General features: G+C 31.9%; 1 protein-coding gene across 3 annotated transcripts in view; it reads right to left on the bottom strand.

Annotated features, from left to right (window-relative positions):
* The window catches only part of LOC107453289 (protein O-mannosyl-transferase TMTC3), a 268,366-nt gene that overhangs the window by 86,691 nt on the left and 155,048 nt on the right, over nt 1-26,627 (bottom strand). For all 3 annotated transcript variants that reach the window (XM_043049050.3, XM_016070054.4, XM_087163097.1), the window contains one exon: nt 9,399-9,597. In XM_043049050.3, the coding sequence (XP_042904984.2) occupies nt 9,399-9,590 (192 nt within the window). In that variant the 5' untranslated portion in view covers nt 9,591-9,597. The remainder of the gene's footprint in view (nt 1-9,398; nt 9,598-26,627) is intronic.

Below are 26,627 nucleotides of genomic sequence, written 5' to 3'. Positions count from 1 at the left end.
TGGAAACGGTGTTTCTTCATTGTGAAGTATTACTATATTACTTTATTTAACGTTTTATGATAACTTGCCGAATGGCCTGGGTAGGGGTCAGGAAACTGGCCTTGCATCAGAAAAGTTCTGGGTTCGAATCCCGGACAAGGCATGGACGTCCTTTCATTCTCTGTACTATCTTGCCTTTACTGTGGGAGCAACGTTGTCCCATCTAATAGAGTGCCCCTAAAAAATTGGCCAACAAATCTGCCCTGTAAATGCCTGAATTGACGAAATGCTAACACAGGTGGGCATTAGAAATAAAAAGCATGATAAACATATTTTTTTACTTCATTTACTTACTTTTAATCTAAGCTCCATAAAAACCATGCAAATGTTAAGATAAATATTCCCAAATTTTATCTTAAAATTATTTTGCAAAAAAACTTATTCTTTCATGTTACATCCCATAAAGAGTTATACTGATTTACTAGATTAAAAACGCCATTCGCTTCAAAAATATATAAATTGGACATAACAGTCGGCATGTTTCAAGTGCTCAAAAACAGGGTCCCATTTGTCAAGACTTGCCAGACGTATATGAGAAGATACAAAAGTGATTTGAAGAAGTATGAAACGTAAAGTTTCCAATGAAAAATCGAAAAATAAAGGTGTGAAACAAAGCTAGAAAAACCACAGTAGTCGAGAGAGAAAACAGATGAAAGACAGAATTTAAAAAATTCCCGTTCTTATTGCCCCTTTAGAATCAGCCCAGTAATTAATCGGTCTCAATATTATTGCTACATTAGAATGAACATTTCAGAAGAACAAAGTTTCTCCCAGTCAAATTGATACTCTCCGACATTTAATTTCTTTAAATAAATACTTGAATAAATCTAACCTCACCCTCAATAAACCCAATTTTAATTCTGGCATTTTCATTACCAAAGCAGATAAAGGTGAACAAATTGTTATTCTCAATAAATCTGATTCCTTTAATCATGTTAGCCTCTGACACTACCAGAATTTTAAAGTCTGTCCTTATAATTCTACTGCTATTAAGAATTAAATAAAAAGTTCTTTTTCGGACTGCACTATATGTAATGTGATTCCTTCTATTTTCGAAATTATGTCCGTTTTTATACTCTTTCTAAACCTTAACCAGTTTTTAGACCTATTATCTCGAACTTTGAACATTGAAAAAATAATTTCATACAACTTTACTTTCGTTTTCTTTCCTCTGGTACTTTCTGTTTCAATGACTATGAATTTTTTTTTATTCTTACTCTAGAATTGGAATGGGCCTTGCTTCAATAAGAAGAGTTCGAGAAAAGTGAGAAGTAAGGATGACTAAATTTAGAATAATTTAGCGTAAATTGTGCTTTTTTTTTAAAAAAAGGAAAAATAAAAGGCATTTTCTTCTCCTTCATTTCAGTGTGCCTATTTTGTGTGCAACTAAATCACTCGAAACTTTCGACATCTTCAGCAACTTAGAAGAAAAAAAAAACATTTTATAAAAATTGGAAAGAAAGAGAAGTAAAATATTGCTACTTAAAGAACCTAAAAATAAGCAATAGTCATCGATCTATACAAAATCATTTTTTGGAGAATGAATCTTTACTTTTGTTTTCTTTCCTCTGGTACTTTCCATTTTTCTTTGTATAGTCTGTTTGCTATATCGTTCACTTTTCATCTATTGGTGAAAAACTGACTTCCATATAAAATGTTCTGCGCGTTGTGATGGTCGAAGAATGAAACGATGTGAAGAGATACACGAATTCTGAGAGATGGGATAACTTTTCACTCCAGAGTGATTTTCAGTTTCCTTTTGTCTTTTCCTGACGTTCATTTGACATAGATTACCGTCAACATTGTTGTTTGTTGAAGAATTCTTCTTTTTTAAAAAGGAGAGGGAATGCTTTAGGCCGATCATTAAAAGAATCTTCTATAATGGTTTATCTATTGACTCATGACCCTAGAGGATTCAAAATCCTAATGTCACAAGTCAATAGATAGAGAATTGTAAAATTCTTGTATAAGTAAATAGATTGTACTCCGTAATTCAGCCATCCATAGTCAAAATTCTTGATGGTCCCATCAAATCATTTTGATGGTTTATGTTGGCTTCTGTGCAATTCATGGTGGACCATCATCATTTGATGGTCACTATCATGCAACATTTTCCATTATGCGTTCACGGTTCTTGCTGTGCCAACAAACTTTCCTCATTCCATGATAGAAAATGCTACTTTAACACTGTGATGGTTAATCACCAAGAAAAGTTTGATTGTCATGGACTAACAATCCATGATGATCAGTGATTGTCCATGATGATTCCAACAATACATGATGGTTTAATGGGAATTTTTGTTGGTTCACAGGGAATATACCATCAAAACAATTTGGGTTTTTTTAATGTTGGACCATCATAAATCAGTCCGTATTCCTACAATGGGTGATGGTGGTTCGCGATCGCTACAACGTTTGATTTCTAAGAAACTATGATGAAAACTTCGGATAGTTCAACATGAACAAACCATTTAAACAATTTCCTACTCTTATGCTGGATCATCATAAATCATTTCGAATTCCTACATTGAGGTGATGATTACTTATGTTAGTTACCGTCAAAAAATATAATGGTTCATGATGGAATAATCGATGATTACTATCAAGATTATGTTGGTCCATTAATGGAAAACCATCAAAAACTTTGATTTGGGATTTCAATTAAACGAAAATAAACTTAAAAATTGTGAATTTGAAATGGAATTCAAGTATCAATCTGATTATTGTCATGAATTTTAACTAATCTCCAGAAAAATAATTTCTTCTTCCTGAGATGTAACTTTGTAAGGAAATTCATTCTTTTAATTTAAATAATAATTTTACCTTTTGTTAAAATCAAAGTCTCGTGGCTTCGGAGGGATGGATCTGTTAACGAAGACGGATTGCTCACTCTAACTAACACTTCTAAGATTGTGAACTGTTCGTGAAGAGGTGATTTAGGTTCATGTAACCTAGATGTTTTTCCTTTGAGCCCTTGTACGAGGAGAAGGAGTGTGTTTGACAAAAAATATTAATTATACGTCTTTAGCCGTGGTGGCTCAGAGAATAGAGCGCTCGCCTCCCAATTAAGTGACACTGACTCGAATTCCAGCAATGGCACTCGATATGAATTCACTGTGTGGAAATTTAGATGTTTGTACTTCAAAGATTTGTTGACTTTCTGATGGATTTTGGATTTACTTTCAATTACAATTCTGTTGCAGTAAAGTATCTTATATTTTACAAATAAAATTAAGAGCTTTTATATTTCTGTAAAGATAAATTATTAAGTACATATTTTATTGTTTGCTAAGGTTATATGCAGCGAATATTTATCTAAAGAAGGAAATTATTTCTTATTTGCTTATTTTTTTACTTCAAGTTTTTATTCATTTTGTTCTTCAAGTTTCTTCTTTAGAATTGTTGACATTTTGATGTTGGGTGTATTTTTAATGACATTTTTATGGAAAGAAGTGTCGTACATTTACAAATTAGATTAAGAACTTTTGTATTTCAGTAAATATAATTAATAAATGTTTATTACATTAATTATGTACAATGGTTATTTAACTTAATAACGTATAGCATCCCGACTATAAATTTAATCTGTTTTTAAACGATGCTTCCTTTAAAGCGATGTTTTTCGAGAAGTTTAAAGTTGATCAAAGTTCAAAGGTTCATTGACATTATGATATTGAAGTAAATTAAATTTTTTTCAATAAATTCCGCATAAAGTAAACAGTTTATGAAAAATACTTTTTGCAATAAAGTTTTTGTTTTTAATTTAGTATTTGCAGATGTTTGTTTACATTCTGAAACTAGCGTAAATTAAATTTATTTCAAAATTCCTTTTCGTCTTAAAAACTCTTTATTTCGATTCTGGATCTGGGGAAAAAAATCTCCTACAGAAAGAGTTTTTCGATTTGAAAATGAACAGCTTAACTTAGCTTTAATGCTTAGCAAAGAAAGTAAAGATGCAGAAGAGGAACTGAATAGTTTTGCTGATCATAATAGTTTTTTAGACTGTTTAAAAACTTTTAAAACAACAGCATTTTTGACAACATTATGTAAGAAAGACTGTATGATTTTTGATTGCAAAAACTTTTATAAAATCTTATAATTTTAAGGAGCATGGAACATCAATAGAATTTCTTTGTTAATTTTCTGGAAATCGAAACTTATGTTGAGTTAACACTTTGTGGTCGTATGTCTACTCTCAGCCACCAATGCTTTTTTACAGTTCCAGCCGTATGTCTGCTGTCAGAAACTACAGCAAAGATGTTAGGCAAACTACATATATTGCGGTACTCTGAAGATGTAGAGATTATTCTGAATGTTCAAACAGAAAAATTAAAGGCGAAAGATGCCAAACTATTTATCTTTGCTACCAGGGCTTCATATTGGAGACTGCTTTGAGAGGTACCATACGATGAAGAACTATAAACTGTAATTTTATATAAAATTAAAAACATATTGTAGTGCTATAGATAAAGTTTAAAGAAGAATTAATAAATTTTATTTTTCCTTCATAATCTTGGATATTATGTATTACTGTTCGTTCAAAGAAAATTAATTCCGACCGGCATGACGCCCATGTATAAGCTTAATGCGGCAGCAAAGGGTTAAAATTTTAAATCAGCAAAACAGTTTTCCAAAAAAATTTACTTGTTTTTAATTTCACCGAGTTTTGAAATGTTTTACATTCTAGTAAATCTCAACGATTATTCGTGTTTTCATGTGTGTTTCAAGTTTGCTTTAGTGTTTACAAGTGTAGTTATGCTATAATGTTGGATTACAAATTACTATGGATTTTATCGAAGTTAAGGTTAGTGCTCAGTTTTAACTGATCTGTTATTGATCAGGTTTTATTGATTTGATTTCTGACTTTATTTTCAACTGAATGATCATTATTAATTGAAGTACACTAGCTCTGTTTGTTTGATTCAAATCTGTCCTTTTAACGTCACATCAATATTATCGTGACATTGATCCAGGTGACCTTGAAAAAACTATAGTAGTTTACTTTGTGTCAAGTAATGCATGTTGAATCATATTTGAAGCAGCTTTTTCATTGATCTAACTCGACAAGTATCATCGACTTCAGATTCCATTGATTGATCATCATTGGATGTTTGATTATAAACTGGTTGACTGTCTTTGCTGATTGTTACAATTCTTTATTATTGGCTGTACATCGATATATATAGGAATTATTGATCATTTATCTACCTAATTAACTATTCAACTTTTACCAATTTAAGCGACTGTTAACTGAGATCTGTAAATCTGATTGGGCTGTTAAAGTCCTGGTGATTCACTCTTATTATCTCGATTAATTGTGATTAATCGAGTGGTTATCGCGTAATCTGGTTGATTGATGAGACAAGTGATTGTGCCACCCTTATCCTTGTGATAATGAATCATTTTGGTGATTTTGATCGATTGAAGAAGATAAACTTCTTGATCAGCATTTACTGATCTGGTGACCTCAATGGACATTGTCAACATCCTGATCAATTGATAGATTATACATATAATTACACTAACTGGATCCAATCTCACCGATTGATTGACAAATCGAATAACTATGTTACTCTGAATGTGAATAATGATTTTAATGCCAATTCATTTAGTTGGGAGAGAACGAATTTTGCAATCACTTTGTTGCCTACTGATTTGTCATAGACTGATTCATCAAGTATTTGAACTGTGTATTCTAATTTTTTACTGCTATTTTAAATTTTAATTGATTTTCACCCTTTTTATTAATTATAAATTGCTTTTAGATTTTATTTTATTTAATGCTTTTATTTTAAATTATCGATTTGGTGATTTTAACCAACAAGCCTTCTCCTATTAATCTTAATGCAATTGAGTTTATTAGTGATTAATTTAATACTTTTACTGCTTTTTTTTTTATTAAGAATGATTGACTTACGTAGTCAGGTAGGTCAATTATAATCAATGAAAATAGAAGATCTTACTCTGAAGTTACCAATTGAAGAGGAAGCTTTCAGGACCCCCCCCCCCCCAGCCTCCAAAACTGAAAGAATTCGTCATTATTATCAAATTCCATCAAATAAGATCTAGTCAGACTTGATCAACTCATTGAACCCTACTAACCTCAGGATTGATATTAAGCAAATAAATTTGGAAAAAGAAAGGATGGGTACCCATTGAAACTGCCCCTGAACGAAAAAGGAACAAGAATTTAAGTTTGAGACTTGGAGAGGGAATATACCTGGTCAAAGCCCAAATTGAGAAATCCTTCATTCATGCAGTTGAAGATGAAATTAATAACGGAAATGTTAGAAGAAATGGCATGAAAACAAAAAGAAAGAACACAGCAGGAGGACTTAATTCTCACTCTGGGGAAGTATGGATAAAAATGACTGGGTGCTGAAGGTGCAGCCAATAACTTATCAACAAATTATGAGGTTGAATAAGATAATCCCAAAGGAGGAAGAAATACAATTATTCAGAATACTATCATATGAATCAATGTTTTAAGTGAGCATCCATTGGGCATCTGGCAAGAAACTGCAATGGATGCTGTTTCTAACATTTCCTTGATTTTAGTGTTTCCTTGATTTAGTGTTCCACTATAAGACGCAGGGGTAAGCTGGGGCTAATCACTATGTAAATACGGGCACTATGAAATGCTTTGGTGTTGGGATTGCTTTTCGGTGCCCACTATTGAGCATCACTCGTGTTAGCACCATTTATTAGTTCTGTTTCCACATCGTATTTAATTTTATTGATTTGCGCTATTCTCGATAATAAATCATAAATGGTAAGCAAATGAAAAATACCTTTGTTAAAGAGTGTAATATGGATGTAATGCAGAAAATGATTGTGTAATTGAGCATGTGCCACTAACGGATATTTTATTTGATTTTGATAAAGCCACAGGTGGTTTAAGCCACACCCTTGAATATAAACAACATAACATATATTTTATATTATAATATAGCCAAAGCATATATTTTTCAGAATCTTTGTAAACATTGAAGTAATGAAAGTACAAACATTAAGTATCGAAAATATAAGTTTAAGCTAAGAAAGACAAAACCTCTATCAGAATGCACAGCAGTGAGTACAGGAGATACTCTATGACTGTTTGGTTGACTAGGAAAGCAGGGAGATAAGATGTTGAAAAGCAATAACTAGAAACTCCTCCGAATTTCATCAAACAAGTCTTTATTTTTACATTACCGAGAGGAATGATAAAACAGGTCTTAGTCAGAGGAAGAGGGCACAATATTTATTTAATTATTATTAGAGAGAGAGCAATCATCCAAGTGACTCAAAATCCAAGTGCTCCTCCATAAAAGTTAGAGAAAATCTTGCAAAATAAATCAGCAAAATGTTTCGTCTTAGGGAAAACTTAATTATAATCGGTCTATTAAATTGATGGAGGGAAAATAATTCTTTGTTGCGGTGAATTTTAGATAAAGGAATAACATAAAAAAATTAAATAAAGTTTTTTATATTATATATATATATATATATATATATATATATATATATATATATATATATATATATATATAAATTTTTATAGTTCCTTTTTCTCTTTGGTTAAACAAAAATAACCTATTAATGGCATCTCTCATTTAAGTACAAATGTTTCCTCTTTATAACAACAAACATGAATAAAAACTATTGCGAGTGATCCGGAGTCATTATTTAGTGGCTGATGCAGTTCTCACAGAGAATATCGATTGTCGTCACAGGTGGTTGGAAGGACGTGTTTTGACATGTGAAGCTTACAAACTGTTGCATATCGACTATTTCTCACTTCGTTGGGAAGTGAAAAAGAATAATAAATATATTCAGTTTTGCGAGTCATCGTACTGGAAAGTTAATAATTTTTTGAAAATAAAGATTTAATAAAAGAGAGATTTTTGGAAAAGTACGTCAGTTATTCATTCTGTATTTATTAGTCATTTTGTTGCGAATAAAACTGCGTCACCAGTACTATCAACTGATCCATATATAAATTCTGATTTTGTTTTTGAAAACTGATAGCAGCGAAATGTTTCAGATCATTCTTATCCTACCAAAAATTTTATTATATATTTGCGTTGAAACTTACCAACGAAATTCATTAAATGATAGCGAAATTAAAACATTTGAAATTTCTAACTACTTTGTGACACATCTGTGACCACTTTTTTCAATACTGAGGTCAACCTGCAATGTGGTCCACTCCATATTCAAAACCCAACACTTCCGTGTGAGACTTCCCAATGGAATGAAGATTAAAAACAAGAAATGTTCCGCGAAGAAACTCTAACCACACCACTAGTGACATTTCTCAGAACCACTGTGACTGTGACAATCACTCACTGTGAGAACCACTGTCACTGTGTGTGTCACTGAGTGCGTGGGCGATCGAACCCATTTCATTTCATTGGAAGCGCTTTATCTCCTGCGGAGTCATTTTAAATTGTGAATATATAAAACTGATTTATATATTATTCAAAAAATATGAATTATAATAATTTGAATTTTATAAGAATTACAAAATACTGCCAACGCATCCTCAAGGTTTTCAAAATATTTCTCTTTGCAAAAGTTCACCCCCTTCATAAAGTGAACTCAGTTATAGCACTCGTCCAAAATTCACTAGGCAATAATCTCTCCCATTCGTAGTCACTCCGTGAAGTTTAAGAGACAGTTAGGGAAGATTGTTTTCTCAGGATGTTATGTAAATAATGGTGAAACATCATAAAATCGTTTTTATAACGTCTATGCAATCATTCAATAAAAAAATATGTTCGCCGTAAGTTCAAGTGAAGTATTCGGTTAGAGCAACGCTGTTTGAAAAAGGATGGCTTTGGAGAAAAGCTCAGGCGAGGACCTCGCCGTTAAAGCGAAGCCAAAGTACGTTGTGTTCTGTCCATGACGGTTTTAAGGTAAAAGCCTGAAATGTTTGACCATGACTGGGTTCCACAGTGGGCAGATCATAAGACACAGTTTCCTGTAGATCACCAAAAGAAAGTATCACTTGCAGCCGTGTGAAAGGATGTGTGACCATTTTGATTAGATTGCGAAGGAACAGAGGGTTCGTTGTTCTCGTTAAACTGTTCCACCGTAAAGTCGTCGAGCTACTAAAGCGGGGTAGGCATCCCTTCTGCAGAGGATCAAAATTGTGATTTCATATCATCGGATCATTCTCAGGGATGTTTCCCAGACCGTCACCAATAGTTCACTTAGCAGCTCCAGTGTGATGTAAATAAACTACTACTTGACCGTGGTGGAAAGAATTCGATTTTCCAGCTGGGAATTTTAAATTATTTCGAATCATTGAAAAGTCGAGTAAGATACATGCGAATAAGTTTTACTTTAAATTTATAACGTATTTTACGGTTTACCTTTCTGATGGGTGTTCCCCAGAAATCATTTTGTAAAAGATTGGAGAGTGGGGTGTGAGGTCGAATATCTCTGTTGTCTCTGATTGCAGGAAGATCGTCGAACACTAATTCTCCATTTAAAGAATTCTTGTAACAGATAACAACGAGGGCGACAAGTGCTGCTGTGTGAAATTTCGACAAATCCATTGCCATGCTTATTCTGAAAGAAAGAAAAATTATATTAACTTATAATATTATTAATATTATGCACTTGCAGGTGATAAAAGCAAATGACAGATTAATTTGAAACTAAAAAATGGAGCAATCAGAGAATTATTCGTAAATTAAACTGTTGATTCTTCTCCTGAGAACCGAGCTTTAAATAATGCTTTATTTGCTTAATATGAAGTTCTGGAAAAAGCAAATTTGATCAAATATTTTTTTAAAAAATCATAGAAATTAATCATCGTCAATTTTTAATCCTTTTTTTGTACATTGCAGGATATTTTTATAGTTATAGATAATTTTGTTCACATTTTGGTCATGAAACAAAATCCACCAGAAAGGTTAGTTGAATTTTACTTCCAATCCTACTTTAATTTTTTTAATTAAAAACAGCGAGGGTAGAACAAATTATATTTTTACATAAGCAATCACTTTGTGAAGCAATACAAACAGAAAAAATCTTTGAATATACTATTTTATGAGATAAAGTTGTACCAAATGTTTTCCAATATGTTGGACCCAGAGTTTTAAGAGAATATTTTTAAAGGTAAATTTCAAATCCATCTCAAAATCACTTTTAGTCAATCGCAACCACTCATGACTACTGTCAGATGGCTTTTTCATCATCTTAACCATTTTAACATTTTTTTGCCTGCAATTTAAAAACAACACTAAAAATTCTATTCTGTACATGTTCAGTAAAATACCTCTCATAATGTTTTGTGATTTTGCTTAGTAATAACTCAACTCGAGCTTTCCATGCATGAAATTTTCTACAGTATCGTTAAAGAGCAGAAAATAAAATTACGAATTGCAAACGCTGCGTTTAAATACAATCTTCGTATGATGAGACTTTTTGGGTAAATAAGCAGTGAAACCTCTCACTTTAACCTCTTTTTATCAAAAACCGAACTTGTTCTTTACTAGCTGAATTCCTATTTTTTGTATAGGGTGAAAAAAAAGAATAATCAATATATCAATGCTAAATAATACTTCAATCCAACAAAAAGCTAAAAGACATTTAGTAACACAGCTAATAAAGCTAAAATAATTTTATTGCCTGTGGTTTAACACTATTAGGGTGAGCTAAGTACGTTTTTAGTTGTAAAGACGAAGTGTAATTATTCATCTGACATGATGCTGTTTCTAGTGATCAACTCATGATGTATCACAATATTTCTCTGGTCACTTCCTTTTTATATAGTATTTAAAACAGTATTGATGCTGTTTTAATTGGTACCAAATATACTAATATCATGAATTTGCACCTTCATTAGTATATTCGCTACCTACTAAAACTGTAACAATCACCAACAGTGCCTGTTATCAAATCTAATTAAAGGCGTAAATAATAGTTAGAAGATTTATTACTTTTCTCTTAAACAAACTTAATTTCGTAAATTTTGCGTTTTAGTACGCAGCTGATTATTTCAATTCGTTTAGCATCTATTACCAAAATTAATTAAGCACAATTGGCATTAATAACAGCATAATGATTTTTAAAGTTCCTCTTAAGCTAATTAGTAATATTTCTCCGTTCATTTTCATGTTTATCCTCAACAAAACAAATTAATTTCATTTTTCTATTAATTTTGCTTTTCAATGCAAACTTCTTTTTATTTCAATTACAGTTGATTTTAAATTATTTATTTTTATACTAATACGTTTTAAAAACATAACTACAAGCAAAGTAAACACGTGGTTTCAGATAACCTTAGAAATTCTAATTTGGTGACGTAGTCTGCCTATTATATTACGATTATGTTGATCCTTCAGCTAACCTTGCATAACGAATAAAAATAATTACGTATTAAAGAACGTGAAAAATAGCTCTTTTGATAAGAGCTATAAGCAAGCAAATATCATTGATGTTATCTTTAAAATATTTGACAAAACTGAATTATCTATAATTTATTTTGAAATAATTGGCTTCAACTACCATCAAGAAAATTCCATTTTTTCTTCATATTAAAAATGTAACGCTTAAAAAGTCAAAATCGGACTTAGTAATTTGTTTACAATTATACTTGTTCACGCGTTGGCCTGCATAGTGGAGAGAGATGAATGATGATCGCCAGTTTCTGAACTTTTCATCAGGTGCCCCTTAACGATGTGGCGCAGACTTTACCTAAGATTGATTTCCTGATCAGGAACTGATATTCGGTGTAGACATCTCACAGGACCGCATGGGTGAGTGATTCACAGGAAGCAATTTTCGATAATCTTATCCTTTCTTTATTTAGTCAGTAATCAACGTTCAAACATAATAAGAATTCATGACAAGTTCATTAATTTAAAATTCCAACACATTCACGTGTTGAGTCCTCCCTGTGTGCTTCAGGGAGTAAAATATTAAATTTATGTAATCAGCATATTTGAGACATCTGCAGTTAAAATTTACGAAATAGATGATTTGCAATTTGTTGAATTTATGGAATTGAAAAAGTAAAACTATATATGAATTATTACAAACTTGAAGCACACAGGGGGATAAAAAACAATCATACACGCAGCTCAAAAAAAGAAGAAGCTACTCTCTCGAGATCTACGAGGAATACTGATCTATCTCCACAAAATAGCGTCCCCTCCTTAGCGGTTGCGAGAATCTCTGAAGACGAGATAGGAGTCGAGCTCTAGAGATCCTGCAAAGGCAACGAAGAGGGCGCTCCTGTTGGAAACAGCCCAGTAGGTATTAGGAAAAATAAACAGTGTGGTGATCCCATGATCACACCACAATACTCATGTAGCTTCAAGTTAAGGTCGTATTTTTAGAGCAAATGGTATACCAACAATCCGGTTTACAGACACACGCATTGATAGAGCATATAGATAGATATTTTAAAATCATAACTATGAAAAGTATCAACACGAGGTTTCTTTAGTTAACTTTAGAAATACTAATTTGGAGGCAAAGTTCGCTCATGCTACTACGTTCACGCTACCATTTTCTTTATATGACATAGCAACTAATAAGTAATTAATTATTAAAGAAGGTTCAGTAAACTTCATTTTAAATAATGAGAGCTATAAACTAGTAAACATCGCTGATAATATCTTTAAAATATTTTTTAAAATTTTTTTTTGTCTATAGTTTAATTTAAAACAATGACATATCACCAAAGTAATCAGAAAATGCCTCACCCGAACGATCAAATTTTCTATTAAATTTTTAAATGAATTTTAGGATTGAGGTCTCAAATTATCTTCTTCACCTACAGTACAAATTTCAGGAAACTTTTCTAGAGTTATATGAGGCAAACACACTCTTCATTTTATTATTATACATTACAACCCCTTTAAGCAACTTAGTTAATGTGGAAGGGTCCTTCCTTAGTGGGTGTCAAGAAAGGAAATCATGTTTCTGTAGGTTAAGTTCAGTGATGATGAATCAGACACGCATATATAATAAGAGAGACTTGTATCTATCTATCTTTGATGTTGTAATAATTTAAATTTGTTTCAGAGTGCTATTGAATGCTACAGGCCGAGATAGCTTGGTCGGCAGGGCGCTGGACTCACGTTCGTGGGAAGGAAGTTTGAATCCAGCCGGCCCAAGACTCTCCGTGTAGTAAATTGTGACTGGTGCATGTTAAACGTGTTTCCAAAGCAAATCAATACCTCTGGGGTAGTGAAGTCTCTGGATCAAATCAAAATTACGATCAGAGGATGAATGAATGAATGGATCTGCTGTGAACGGCTGTGATGTATGGCGGAAGTCGGTCGAATTCTTGGCCATAGATGGCCTGAGACAACAACAGCTACAACATTGAATGCTATTCTTAACCCTTCATTGAGCTGAATTGGGGGAAAAAGTCACATAAAAATTCCTATATTATTAGAGTTTCCCTGAATGAGTAAAATGGTATTAAGAGCTAAATTAATCTTTATTGTTAGTTCAGCCTATAGGAAAATTGTTAAGCACTTTTGTAGCAAATAGATTTGAACTTTCAAGTAATGAAATTAATTTAAAAATGTGGCTATGAATATAATGTTTCTAAATGATCATTTTTTCAAGTACATTGACATTTCTGGAAATAATTAATGTTAGGCGTATATCATGAAAAATGTAAATTATTTTTAAATTATTTAGCTTATCATTAATTTTATGTAACAAATTGCAATTCATTCTAGTAATTGATCTCATTTTTGAAGATATAGAGGATTATTTGATAAATAAAATGTATTAGTTAAGATAAAAAAAATTCAAATTACATTGTTAACATACGATATACATAAATAACGTGAATAAAATTTCGTACATAACAGTAACAATATATAAGTAATGGTAAAAAAAAACAATGATTCCTCCTCCTCATACTGTTAGAAATTTTTCGAAAAAAATGGTTAAATAGGAATTATATGGAAAAACCTTTTTTTAACTGCTGCCCCCAAATACGGTTAAACAACCGGAATTTCAGCGCACCAACTAGGCATACCTAATAAAGCTACTTATTTCCTTGCAGGTAGGTAGATATTATAGCTGAGAAAACTAATTTGGCTATCTCATGACCAACGATCTAAAACGAGGGTTCGAGTCCCAGTGTTGACACCACAATATTTTCATCATTCCTTTCAACACATGGAGAGTTTCCAGTGTCATGCACTCCACAATTTGTCACCCTGGACTATTGGAATACGATACTCTCATTCATGCTTAGATTGCAGCAACATAGAGCTGCTTAACACGAAAAGTTTAGTACTTCCCATTTCTTACGATACGGGAAACAACCACATAAATTAATTAAATCACATTCCACTGTTTATTAAACAAAACACAGCTCTACCACAACCAAACTCCAGTGTCTATTACCTAAAGAAAAGTCTAGCTCCAATGTCCAGTTAAATTTTTGCTCGACTCTGAAACAATGCTAGTTGTAAATGGTTAAGAAACCGTATAGTTTTACATTTATGTTTTCTTAACCATACTAGTTGTAAATGGTTTTGGAACCGTAGACAGACTGCTGCCGGTTATTATTCCGTAATTTTAGAATGAAAATTGTAACAGTGCATATCAGGTGAACTCTGAAGCAATGCACCACAAATGGTAAATTTTTGCATGTTTCACTGTTGCAACATCTTGTGAATCATGATTTTTACTGCAGAGAAGGAAAAATATTAGTACTATGGGGGTCCTTACAAAAGAGGGGTGGACTTGCCATAGTTTGACCACAAAGTATTTTAATACATTCAAGAAAATGTTTTGTATTTTTTAATACTGGTGGAAAAAAAAGTAATATAGAAAAAGAGAAAATACATTCATTATACAGAAGTATGAACGATGAAATGAAAATTATCATTCATCAATTTAGGAGCAAAAAAAACTCTTTTTCATCTCATCCCATTCAAATAAATAGCTCCTCAATAAAGAAAAGGGATGGGGGGGGTGAATAGATCTGCTCCTCAGCATCTTACGTTACTACGAAACAATGGAACGATGCGATCAAGGAGTGGGAGTAGTGGCAGAATTCTCATGTATTCGCATCCCCCCCCCCGTTCGACACCGGATTCAATTTTCGTAAAAGGCAGACTAAGAAGAGAAAGTTTAATGAAACTTGTTTGCAAAACAAAAAGAACGAAGACGGAGGGGTGAGTTTAAGGGAGGGGGGGAGATAAGAAGATGAGATGCCCTGGATGAATGGATCTCATTTCTGCAGAGAGGAGTCTTGAACTTTAATCTTGTCCGACACGAGCCTCCCAACGAGGAAACTTAAAGGCGATTTTTTTCCCTCGTCTCATCTTTAAAAAAGAAACTACGATAGTTTTTTTTCCCCACACAAAACACCCTCGAACCCTTTTCAGATTCTTATAGAAAACATCTCAGATAACACGGAAAGCTTACGACCATTTAAAGACTAGTTCGTAACAGGTATTTTTTCGAAAAATGTTCCCATTGTAGCGACACATAAAATATATAATCCTAAATAACAGGTAATAATATTTTTGACATTTTTAAAAGTTGGGGGGAAATGTTTAAAAAAAGGTATTTCTATTAATGCTGGAAAAAAATTTTTTTTTTTTTAAAAATTGCATTGCACTAATTAAATCAGACTCCATCTAATGCTTGAATTTTAGTATCCATTAGTAAATACAAATTCATCCTTAGTTTATTTATTATAATTGCATTCTACTTTTTTCTGAAGTTTAAATTCATAGAAAATAAGAAGTCTGTAATATATACGAAAGTTTTACTTTCGAGCCTTTTCTTTCCTCATCTCAAAAGAAGCGATTACTGTAGTTCCAAAGAATAGATTATACATTTAAATTTAGGAGCATAGAGACTTTTGAAGGCAGGTAATGCAAGAATGATAAAAAAAAAAATATTTCTTAAAAAAATTCAAAAATTCATTTACAGGATTCTGTAAAGATATAAACAAATATTGCATGCATACTTTTTAATCTTAATATTTATTCAAGAACTTTCAAATTAATATTGAAAGTTGATTTTTTTTTTTAAAAAAAAGATTATTCAAATGAGACTTTTTTCTTTCAAAAAAAGATTTGTAAACTGCGTAGTCTGAAAGCTGAAAAGCAATAATAAGTAGTATTAAAATGTCGATTTCTTTTAATTTAATAGAATATATTAATAGGTTTTCTTATTATCAAAATGAAACTCCTAGTCTTTTTGAAGAGCACGAAACACGAAGGGAATTCATTTTTAAAATAATTCTCTCTTTTACTGCTATTTCCCTAGAGAGCAAAAGTTTTTTTTTTCTATTTCAATAGGCGGCAAATGCTTTCAGTTCCTCTAAAAGTTTAATGAATTTCAGGAGATTATTAATGAGGCAGCAGAGAAATCCCTTCGTGACTTAAAAGTACACCGCATGGAATTTGAAGGCGAATTGGATAGTTAGGTATTAATATATTCAATAAAAGAAGTGAGTAGAGCTATCTTAAGTAGGGACTGCTATTTTATCACAAAAAATCTACAGGTAATTATACTGATATAAACACGGCTCTCTTAAAATTAATTTAACAGCAATATCACCGATAACGTGGTAATTATCATCTTATCACTAGTATCGATGAATTAACAGGAAATATATGTACGTACCTTAACTTTTTTATAGGGTCATATTTTTGTATGTATGATTGCATAAAAAAGTTAAAGCATATGGCATGCTTTATACTTTTTTAACTGCTACCTATTAATAATGCAGATTCCAAGCTTGGTTTGAAACTTGGCACAACTTGGTTTCTGCGAATCTTAAATTAATTTTTTGCAATCTTTTTTGATAATGCTGATTTTAAATAGAAAAACAACTTTTTCTCTAGACTCAAAAACTCATTTTAACTCTTAGAGATTCAGAAACTTTTTGAGATGCATTTAACGTCGTAATGACATAACGAGATCTCTATAATTTTCAAAGAGTGAAAATCAATTTAAATATTTTTTATTCGGGAATACCAAATGGAGTCGAAATCATTTAAAACATCAAACAGGGGACACTTTTTTTGCGTGAAGAAAGGAGAATTTTGCACTTTAACTATGAATCTCTGAAAGTACAGAAGTATAGAAGAAGACATACTTGAAATAAGCAGAAAAGACATTAGTACTGATCGTCTCGTTTCCCGCACATTAAGTACTGATTTCAATACCAGGAAGTGTTGAGAGATTTAAGAATCAGATAGGATTGGGTAGTTGATATTTTTGACTTTGTTTAAATTTTCAAGATATCGCCTGTGAACTTTCTATTCTGGACGCAGCAAGAAATGAGTGGTTAAGGAAGCGGAAACTCGAAATGCGTGTCTAAGTAAACGGACACAGCTCGAAATGCGTGTTTAAGAAAATGGTCACAACTAGAAATGTGTGTTTATGGAAATAGACACAGCTCAAACTGCATGCTTAAGGAAACGGACGCAGCTCGAGATACGAGATAAGTATAGAAACGAACAAAAACAGAAATAAGTGTTTATAGAAACGACCAACACTCAAACTACGTGCTTAAGAAAACGGACACAGTTCGAAGTGCTTGTTTAAGAAAATGGACAAAGATAGAAGTAAGCGAACACAGCTTGAAATGCGTGTTTAAGAAAATGGTTACAACTAGAAATGTGTGTTTAAGGAAATAGACACAACTCAAACTGCATGCTTAAGGAAACGGACGCAGCTCGAGATACGTTTTTAAGAAGTATAGAAACGAACAAAAGTAGAAATAGGTGTTTATAGAAGCGACCACGACTCAAACTACGTGCTTAAGAAAACGGACACAGCTCGAAATGCGTGTTTAAGAAAATGGACAAAGATAGAAGTAAACGGACACAGCTTGAAATGCGCGTTTATGAAAACGAACACAGCTCCAAACGTGTATTAGTAAGCGGACGCAGCTTGAAGTATGTGTTTATAGAAGCGACCACGGCTCAAACTGCTTTCTTAAGGAAACGAACACAGCTCGAAGTGCGTGTTTAAGAAAATGTACATAACTCAGCCTTTCCAATCTTTAACCCAAATTCAGCCACAAAACAAATAATACATTGTCTCACTTTTTTTTAAGCATAATCATTAAGGGGCCAAGTCCGGATATGTTGGTCTGGTATATTAAAAATGTAACTTTACAAGCATCTCCTCGTATTCAGAATACAAACTGATAAAGTGTTTTTAAAAATCAAAATTCCTTACAAATACAATTTATATATATTATTACAACAACATAACATTTCTGTGTCAACCTTGTGAGAAGAACTGTTAACTTTTCATATCTTTTCAAAAAAGACTAATTTTAAAACTATTATATTAAGGAATTTAGGAGAATGTACGGCTTCACATTAGGAATTTATTTGGATTCATTAGTTAATTCATTATTAAAAAAAGAATAATTTTCATAAGAATAGTTTGAAATATGGAATGAACGTGTCAATTTTCTTAAAAATGCATTTTGAGCTATGTCCAGGATAAATAGCTCTGATATGTTCTTTATGAAAAATTATTAAATGCGTGCGTTTTTTATTTTAGCAAAAATAAAAATCTTAAATCTTTTGGGGTAAAACTGAAGATTATTGTCACGTGGTTATACACATTATTTCCTAGTAATTTCATTTATTTCTGAAATCTGTATTCATTTTACCCATTGGGGTTTGATGGCGTGCACATCTTATTTGGACGCCATCCCACTTTTCAACTGTGTTCAAGAGTTATAGTAAACAGTGCGCATGCGTCATCATTGCATGCGTTGCTGTGGCGACTGCTGCTGTTTGATAATTTTTTTAGAATTCTTTTTTTCACTTGTGGGGGCGGAGTTATCGACCATGCCCACCTTCATCTATCAAAAGATACCTCTTGATTGAATCAAGTTAGCATGTCTTATACACCAGTGAATTAATGTTTAATTTTCGTAGAGGTAGTTACTCCACAATACTTCCCCACCAGAATTTTATCAGGTATAGGATTCGATGAACGGATACCACTAGTTGCTGTACTTGTGAAAAACCGGGTGAGCTGGTTTTAAGGTCAACGTGTTTTTGAGTGCTGATTGTGAGAGGTGTATAAACTTCACAGTCGTAGTAGCTCCTGTGTCGTCATTAGCAGTCGAGTGCATGCAGGCAGATGTTGTGTTTAATCGAGACGAGACTACGTAGAAACAGCGTGAGGAGGTTGATTATGTCGCAGTCACAAGTAGCAAGCCAACTATTCAATGTAGATCATCCAACGAAGTAGACGTTACTGCATGTTCAAATCACGTGCGGGTCACCAATGTGGGGGCGGAGTTACCGATCATGCCAACCTTCATCCATCAAAAGGTACCTCAAGATTGATTCAAGTTAGCGCGTCTTATATACTAGCGAATTGATGTTTAATTTTCGTAGTGGTAGTTACGCCACGCACTTTTAATTTTGTCATGCGATAAGTTGGTGAGTTTATTTTTGAAATATGGGACCAGACAGATCCCATAAATACTTCTCGAGTTGAGATTAAAAGAGAATTTCATAACTTGAACGATATTTTTGTTTTTACTGTTTTAATTAAAAATCAGAAATTCTAACCTACAGTTCAAACTGGGTCGTTTTCAATTCTAATTCAGGCGAATATCACAAATGAAGGGGGTCACAAACTGATTGGCACTGTTCCAAAGGTTAGAGTTGAAGCAAGAAAAAAACGATGCCAAGGTCTAAACTTAGCGAAGCTGAAAAAGCTAAAGCCAAAGAACATAAACAGTAATACCCAAATGGATACGTTATACATAAACGGAATGATTCAGTTCGCAAACGCAAGAATGAAGCCCGTTCCTAACATAAGTACCGAAGTGGTTGTCAGAATTGAACCCTACCGAAGAGCGAATGGTGGCTCACTGAATCCCTCTCATGCAAATACGAGAACTAGGTGCCGATCACCAGTTAGGGATGAAAGGATCTATTGTCAATGTACTCAATGACTTGCACAAGACCGTAGACTGTCTTCCACGCAATATAAATGATTCATTCACCATCCATGTAAAATTGGAAAAAAAAGCCTAGCTTTCAAATCCCATTTCATGTATGAACTTGTGAATCCATAACGGGTGTATGATGCAGCTTACAATCTCCTTCAAACACCATTGTATCAATCCGAAAATGTTAATATTGATCTCGATTGGCTGCTCAATGCCTATTCAGCCATCAAAAGGATTTACACAGAATGTGTCTGAGCTTCATTCGAATATGTCTGCGAAATTATATGCCTAGCAGTTCAGGATTGACAGCTAAAGACGTCCAAGATGAATAAGGTACAAGATGTACACAATAAAGGTGCTTTTCCCAAAAAATTAGACAACAACCATTTTGCCAATGGGTATCCTGCGTTCTCCTTGCGCCGATCACAATTTTTTTAGTTCTTATTTCCTTTTTTTTTCTTTTTCAATAAATGTAACAACTGACTTTTCCTTTCAATGCAAGTGCAGAACTAATTATAGTCAACCGTTATTTAACTGCTTACACTTTAACAATACGCATTATTAAGTTTACTTTCACTTATTAAAACATTTTTTGGTTTCATTGTGCAGTCATATTTTTAAATCACTAATTAGTTTTCGTGGTCGACTGGGTAGACTTTTGGCATAACCGGTTGTTTTTAAACGCCAACAATGGTTCTCTAGCTGCCTTACTTAAATTTTGCACAAAATGTAAGGTTATTGATTGTTTTCTCTGAAAGTGAATAAGATTTAAATTTCCTGGTAAAGAAGCCTACAGCTTTGGATGATTAATTCCAAATTGGTACAATCACAATCAATTCTCTCGTACCACGTTAACCAACTATGCTAATTTTTAGCAGATTTGGCCAAACTTCTTAAGATTAGATGCAAACTGCTTATCTTTTTCATTTACTGCATAATAAATGAATGCTCAATATGTTTTATTTTCCATTATGGCATTCTGATGCTTCGTATTTTAATCTATATTATTTTGACAAAAAGTGCATTTATTAACCTTGTAAATTTATTACTCGAACTTTTAAAAATTCCACATTTAATAGTAAAACTTATAATATTATAATTTGTTTTATCCAAAAGCGAAGTACCATTCTAAGCTATTTTGAAGTGTTTTATTGTGAATAGAACACGTACTATAAAATTCTGAAAATATTTTTTTCCATTCGTGAACTTAAAGTAATGGCGATTCCATATCTTCTTACACTATAAATACTGATAAAACAGAGAGCACCTAAATAATCCGAATACTTCCGGTTCCATATATGGAGAATATTGTTTCCATTTGAGATGTTCTTTTCATGAAACTGCAAAGTGTTTAGAAAGGATTCCACTAACAATGCTGCAAATCACTCCAGCAATGATTCCTGGAATGATTCACTATCACTAACAAGGATTTTGAATCATCTTTGCACTATATGTTGAACAGAGTTCCACCATCAAATTTAATATACTAAAGTTTAATATTTTGGAATCTAATATTTTGTTAATCACTTTTTTCACCCGAAATCCATTATCCAACTTAGTAAAAGGGTGTTATACTTCGCCAACTAAAATACCTGCGAAAACACCTAAAATTGTGACACAATTTTAAATATCGCCATAGTTAGAAGTCGCCAGATGTCTGGAATTGATTCCAGCGGTCTAAACTAATCACGCAAAAACGTTCATCATCTTCCCTTTTAACGAAAGGACCCGAACAAGGTATTGCAAAGGTCGTTACATCATTAAATGCGAATCTGGAATGTTCTGTCTGCTCTTTTCAGATAAGAACGCCCCCTTCTCTTCCATTTAAAATAGGTTTGCACAACCATTAACGGTTTTCTATCAAAGGGTTTCACATGAATTTGAAGTGTTGTCGGTGGCAACGATATAGCTGTTATGGAATATGTCAGATACCTTCCTCCCTTATGGCTCATCCTGTGAAAAGCATTACCTTCTCTCTAAATTACCCCAAAGCTGATGCTGATGTTTACAAAATAATGATTGTAAGTTTTATTTTAAAGCAACTAAATGATCGCTTGCCCTTAACTTCATCATAAGTTCCTTCGCAAAATAGTGTCCGAAAAAATTTGGAAAAAAAAGCCAATCCACTTTGTTTCGAATACATTTGGCTCATAAAAATTCCTTGCATTAATATTATTTTACTTTTTTAGTTTTTATTTTTAACTTGACTTCCAGTGAGTAGAAATAAATTCCTAGGAATCTATGAAATATGCTTATTAATAATGCATTACTTTCAGCAATAAAGCAAATTTATAATAATAAGACTAGATATATCACAAGCACTGTCAATTTAACTGCCGGACAGAGAAACTAGTTTAAGATTATTTTATCGTTATAACCTATTAGTGATATAGGTTATAAATTATGTAGGCTGGGTTGATATAGGCTTCTACAGGTTATGCCACTCACAATTACCTCAATAAACTTTGTTTCATAAAGTCGGGGTTCCGCCGAGAGAAGGGAAGATGTTTTAGGTTCGTAGCCGTTTAGGGCTCCATAGCCAAAAAAAATTGGGAAGGTTTATCATGTACATATAAACATGAAAAATATAATGAAGATTTATGAATTAACAATAATAGTTTTTAAAGAAATTTTTATTATTATTAGGAAAACAAATAGAAAGCCAAAAACAAAATAATGAAAGAATATAATCTCGTCCTCAGCTCACACGATTATATCTGCAAAGAGGAGTGCTTTCTAATACTGTAATAATATAGCCAAAGTAAAATATATCAATACAATAGTGTGAGGAGCACCAAAAAAATTGAAACGAAAAAAGAACAAATTTACCAAAAAATGCCAAAATAAAACAAATTATGCAAATTAAAACAATCAAGCAAAAATAGGAAATAAAAATCAAGAAAATACAGAATAAGACACAAAAAGTAATATATAAAGCGAGTAGCGAAGTTGAATGAACTTATCCGTAACGGCATCTTTAAAAATGATTTAAAATACTTTCGTAACAAGTTTGCCAGATTACAAAATATGAAAATGGAAGCGTAAATAGAGTTTGAGGAGATCTTTTTATGGCACGTTCTTACTGAAGTACAGAAGCGCGTTGGATTTGTTAGTTACCCATTAATCAGTCCAAAATTTTATAAAACTCTTATTAAATTTAGAACAATCACTTGTGATTATACACTGTAAAAATTCTCGGTAAATGTTTAACCAATACTTGGTGCAAAGTTTCTAATTGCACCATAAATTGGATAAATGAAGAATGATTTTATTTAGGTTGCGCCATAAATTGGTAAATATGATCAAGAAATGCGTTTACGGCGCAATCGATTGCACCAAATTTTCGCACTATGACAGGCGCGAGCTTTAACCGTGACCGATAATTTATTTTTTAGCTGTTGACTAATGGCGGATTTTGTTGTCGAATCTTGCTATCATCTCCCACAAGTTGTATTTGAAATTGTCTATTTCTTTTGCAAGTAAGTAAACTTTTCTTATTTATTTGCAATAATTACAGTTTATTTCTCTCATGTCATCTTTAAAAATTTTGTTGTGTGTTCTGAAAGAGATAGTTTCAAATTTCTTCTAGAAAACTATATTCGTTGTTTGGATAATTAGATATTGTAAAATATATATAGCTCTTTTTCAATAAATAAGCAGATACATCCATTTTATGCGCACAGAAAGTGCAATACCAGTGACAAATAAACGGTACGGCGTTCTTAAGCAGCTTAGCTTTCCGCCAAATTTACTGCTGGCGAAAATGTTCTAGTTCTGTGTTTTGATTGCATTCTACCGAGCAAAAAAATCGTGTGCACTTTCTGTTAGGATTAAAACTTCTTATCAATTCCTATTCTTCTGTTTTGATGTTCATGTTCTAAATTGCTCATTTTCGTTTGTAATGTCACATAATTACAAGAATTTTTGTCTATACATTCTTAAATGCCTTTGTTGTAAAATTTTCAAAGCGAATTATATTTTCATTCAAATTTCAAATTAGCACTTGAGATTTCCAAAAGGCAACCGTTGTCATGGAAACTGGGTTGTTCTTTCACGCATGAGGTAGGAAAAAAAACAACAAAGAAGCATATTGGCGTTAAGGAAAACAAAGGGCTAAAAATTTTTTTATTCACCAAGAATCTTACTGAAAATTGAACAAAATACCAACCAGAACAACATTTGTTTTAGAGCATTTAGAAATAAGCTGATTACTTATTATAATTTTTTTTAGAAATGTAACGGGTAGTTTATTTGTAGCACGAGATGGCGCTACCTCCATATCCCAAAAACGATAACAACTATTTTTTCTGACAAAATAGGAGATGACGCAGGACGAGCTCTGTGAACCATCCTGGTTCCCCTCTTCCTACTCATTTTAAGTAAAAACTTCCTAGTTCTTTTGTTAGTTAATGTTATGTTTTTTTTTACTCTTTATTGTTAAATGTTTAATGTGATTTTATAATTAAAAATATTGAGCTCATAGTGATGATATTTTTATTTCATCATCTTGCGTCTATTACAGAAATAGATTTTCCTATTAATATTTTTTTACTAAGCGAAACAAATTTTAAATTGAACAAAATATCGTATTTAAAAAGTTAATAAATATATTTTTAATTAAATCTAAATAAAAAAATATACTTAGATGCTCATAGATACTTTGCTGTAGATACTTATTTTTCCATGAATTATTATAATTTTTTTTTTTTTTTTTTTTTGTAATTTACCCACATTTGCGTTTCTAAAGGAAGGGAAAAGACAACAGAAGCATAAAATCGAAAGTTATAATTAATCATGAAAAAGGTCATATGTATTCTTTATAATATTTACAGTTGTTTTTTTTTTTAATAATTTTTTTACAAAGTTTTATTTTAATTATAAAAGTATTTTCTTTTATTCTGAAATATATTTTCTTCTATGAAACAAAAGAACTTTAGTTTAAAAGACAATTCTCACAAATAATATATATGTAGAGATTTAATACCATCCACATGAATACTGCTTGTGTGCTTATCAGCAGCCATATCCCGCCCTCTTAGAATGAACACGAACTCTTTGATCTATCCAAGTGATGATCATATTGTTCATTTAATATTTTAACAGTTGACAATACTGCAAAATTTTTGCGGGGTCGCCCTGCATGAAATTCAATCAAAATTTATCACGAGGAAAAATTCTAATTACGTGTTATGGCGCATTTTAACAACAACAAAAATATAATAATATTTTAAAATATCGAAACTTTCTTTTTCAGGATCTTTATGGGTGAAAGGAATTTTAAGATAAAAATACCCCCTAGTTGATCTCGAAAAAGTATTTCATATGGTGAAATGTTAAAACATTTTTTCTGCATAAGAACAACAATTTCTCAATTTATTTTTTAATGTTGTATTTTAAAAATAGTAATTAGAATATGACTTGCTTTGATTGATCTTTCTATGTTCTAAAAATGTAAGGGTTCAAATTTTGTTTCTTCTGTAAAATTATTTCAATTCCTATACATTTTATTACCATAAATTACATTATTTTTAATCTTCTTTCATTAGCACAAGGGCACCAATAACTTCAATGCTTTTAATCAACAAAGAAGCTGAGGAAAAAACATTGTTATAACCAGTGCAAAGCCTATTAATAAAAATATTTATTGCGTCAAAATTACTGGAATTCTAGAAGATTATAAACAGTTTTTCCAAACTTCAAAGGTACTAGTTTCAAGAACAGCTTACAAACAAGGAATGTCTATAGTTTCAAGTTTTGAGAAAGAAGAACCTATGTTTGGAAAAACAATTATTATTTTGTGAAAAGGCTCCAAAGTTTTATTTGTGTGTAATCATTTTAAATTTTGTTGTGTATTTTACAATCAACTGAAAATGTGATGTACTTAAAGTAATAGTACCAGAAAAATCTGTAATAATGTATATGGGCGATTCCACGAAAAGTGGTCCTGAGTGACTAAATTTTCAAAATTATCGTAAAATCAAAAATGACACAATTTCGGAATCTAGAAGATGTACATTTTTTAATAGTTAAGATAGTTTTTTGAATTACAAAAAATATTTATGTGAATTCTAACAAAAGGTGGTACACTATGAATTTTAACAGGAATTCTCTTCTTTGTTATGTTATATTCCAATGGAGTTCTTAAAATATTAAAGAGCAATAAAATAGTTTTTAGTAATAAATATAACTATTTTACTCTTTTATCGTTGTTTAAAGTATTTTTTTAATTTGGCCTAAATTTTTTTGCTTGTTTGAAAGTCGATTAATCAAGATAGTCTAATTTCCCAGTAACACACGTAACATAATTTTGCATTTTTTTCTGTAAAAACTTTAGTAAAAAAGAAAATTTAAAAATTTTTTGTTTTATAAATTAAGAAGGCAAGATATGCAACGGAAAAAATTCTCGAATTAAAACAGCCTATAGTTAAAATTTTGTAATTAATTTTATTCAAGGTAACACACGTAACGAAAAGTTACGCGCGTTACTGTTATGTGTGTTAGAGGTACTTATACACCTTAATTATTTAATTATTTTCAATAAAAGATTTAAATCATGTTCGGACATTTTTTATAACCGCCGCGCAACTTCAATGCCACAAATACGGAATTGTAAGATTGTGTTTTTTTGTAAAATCAGGTCGGTATAAGCATTAATAAAAAA

The sequence above is a fragment of the Parasteatoda tepidariorum genome, chromosome 5 (genome assembly GCF_982258835.1).
Source record: "Parasteatoda tepidariorum strain Cologne lab strain chromosome 5, Ptep-v5.0, whole genome shotgun sequence".
NCBI lineage: Eukaryota > Metazoa > Arthropoda > Arachnida > Araneae > Theridiidae > Parasteatoda > Parasteatoda tepidariorum.
Note: the sequence above shows the minus strand (reverse complement) of the source record. Positions and strands in the feature narration are given on the sequence as shown.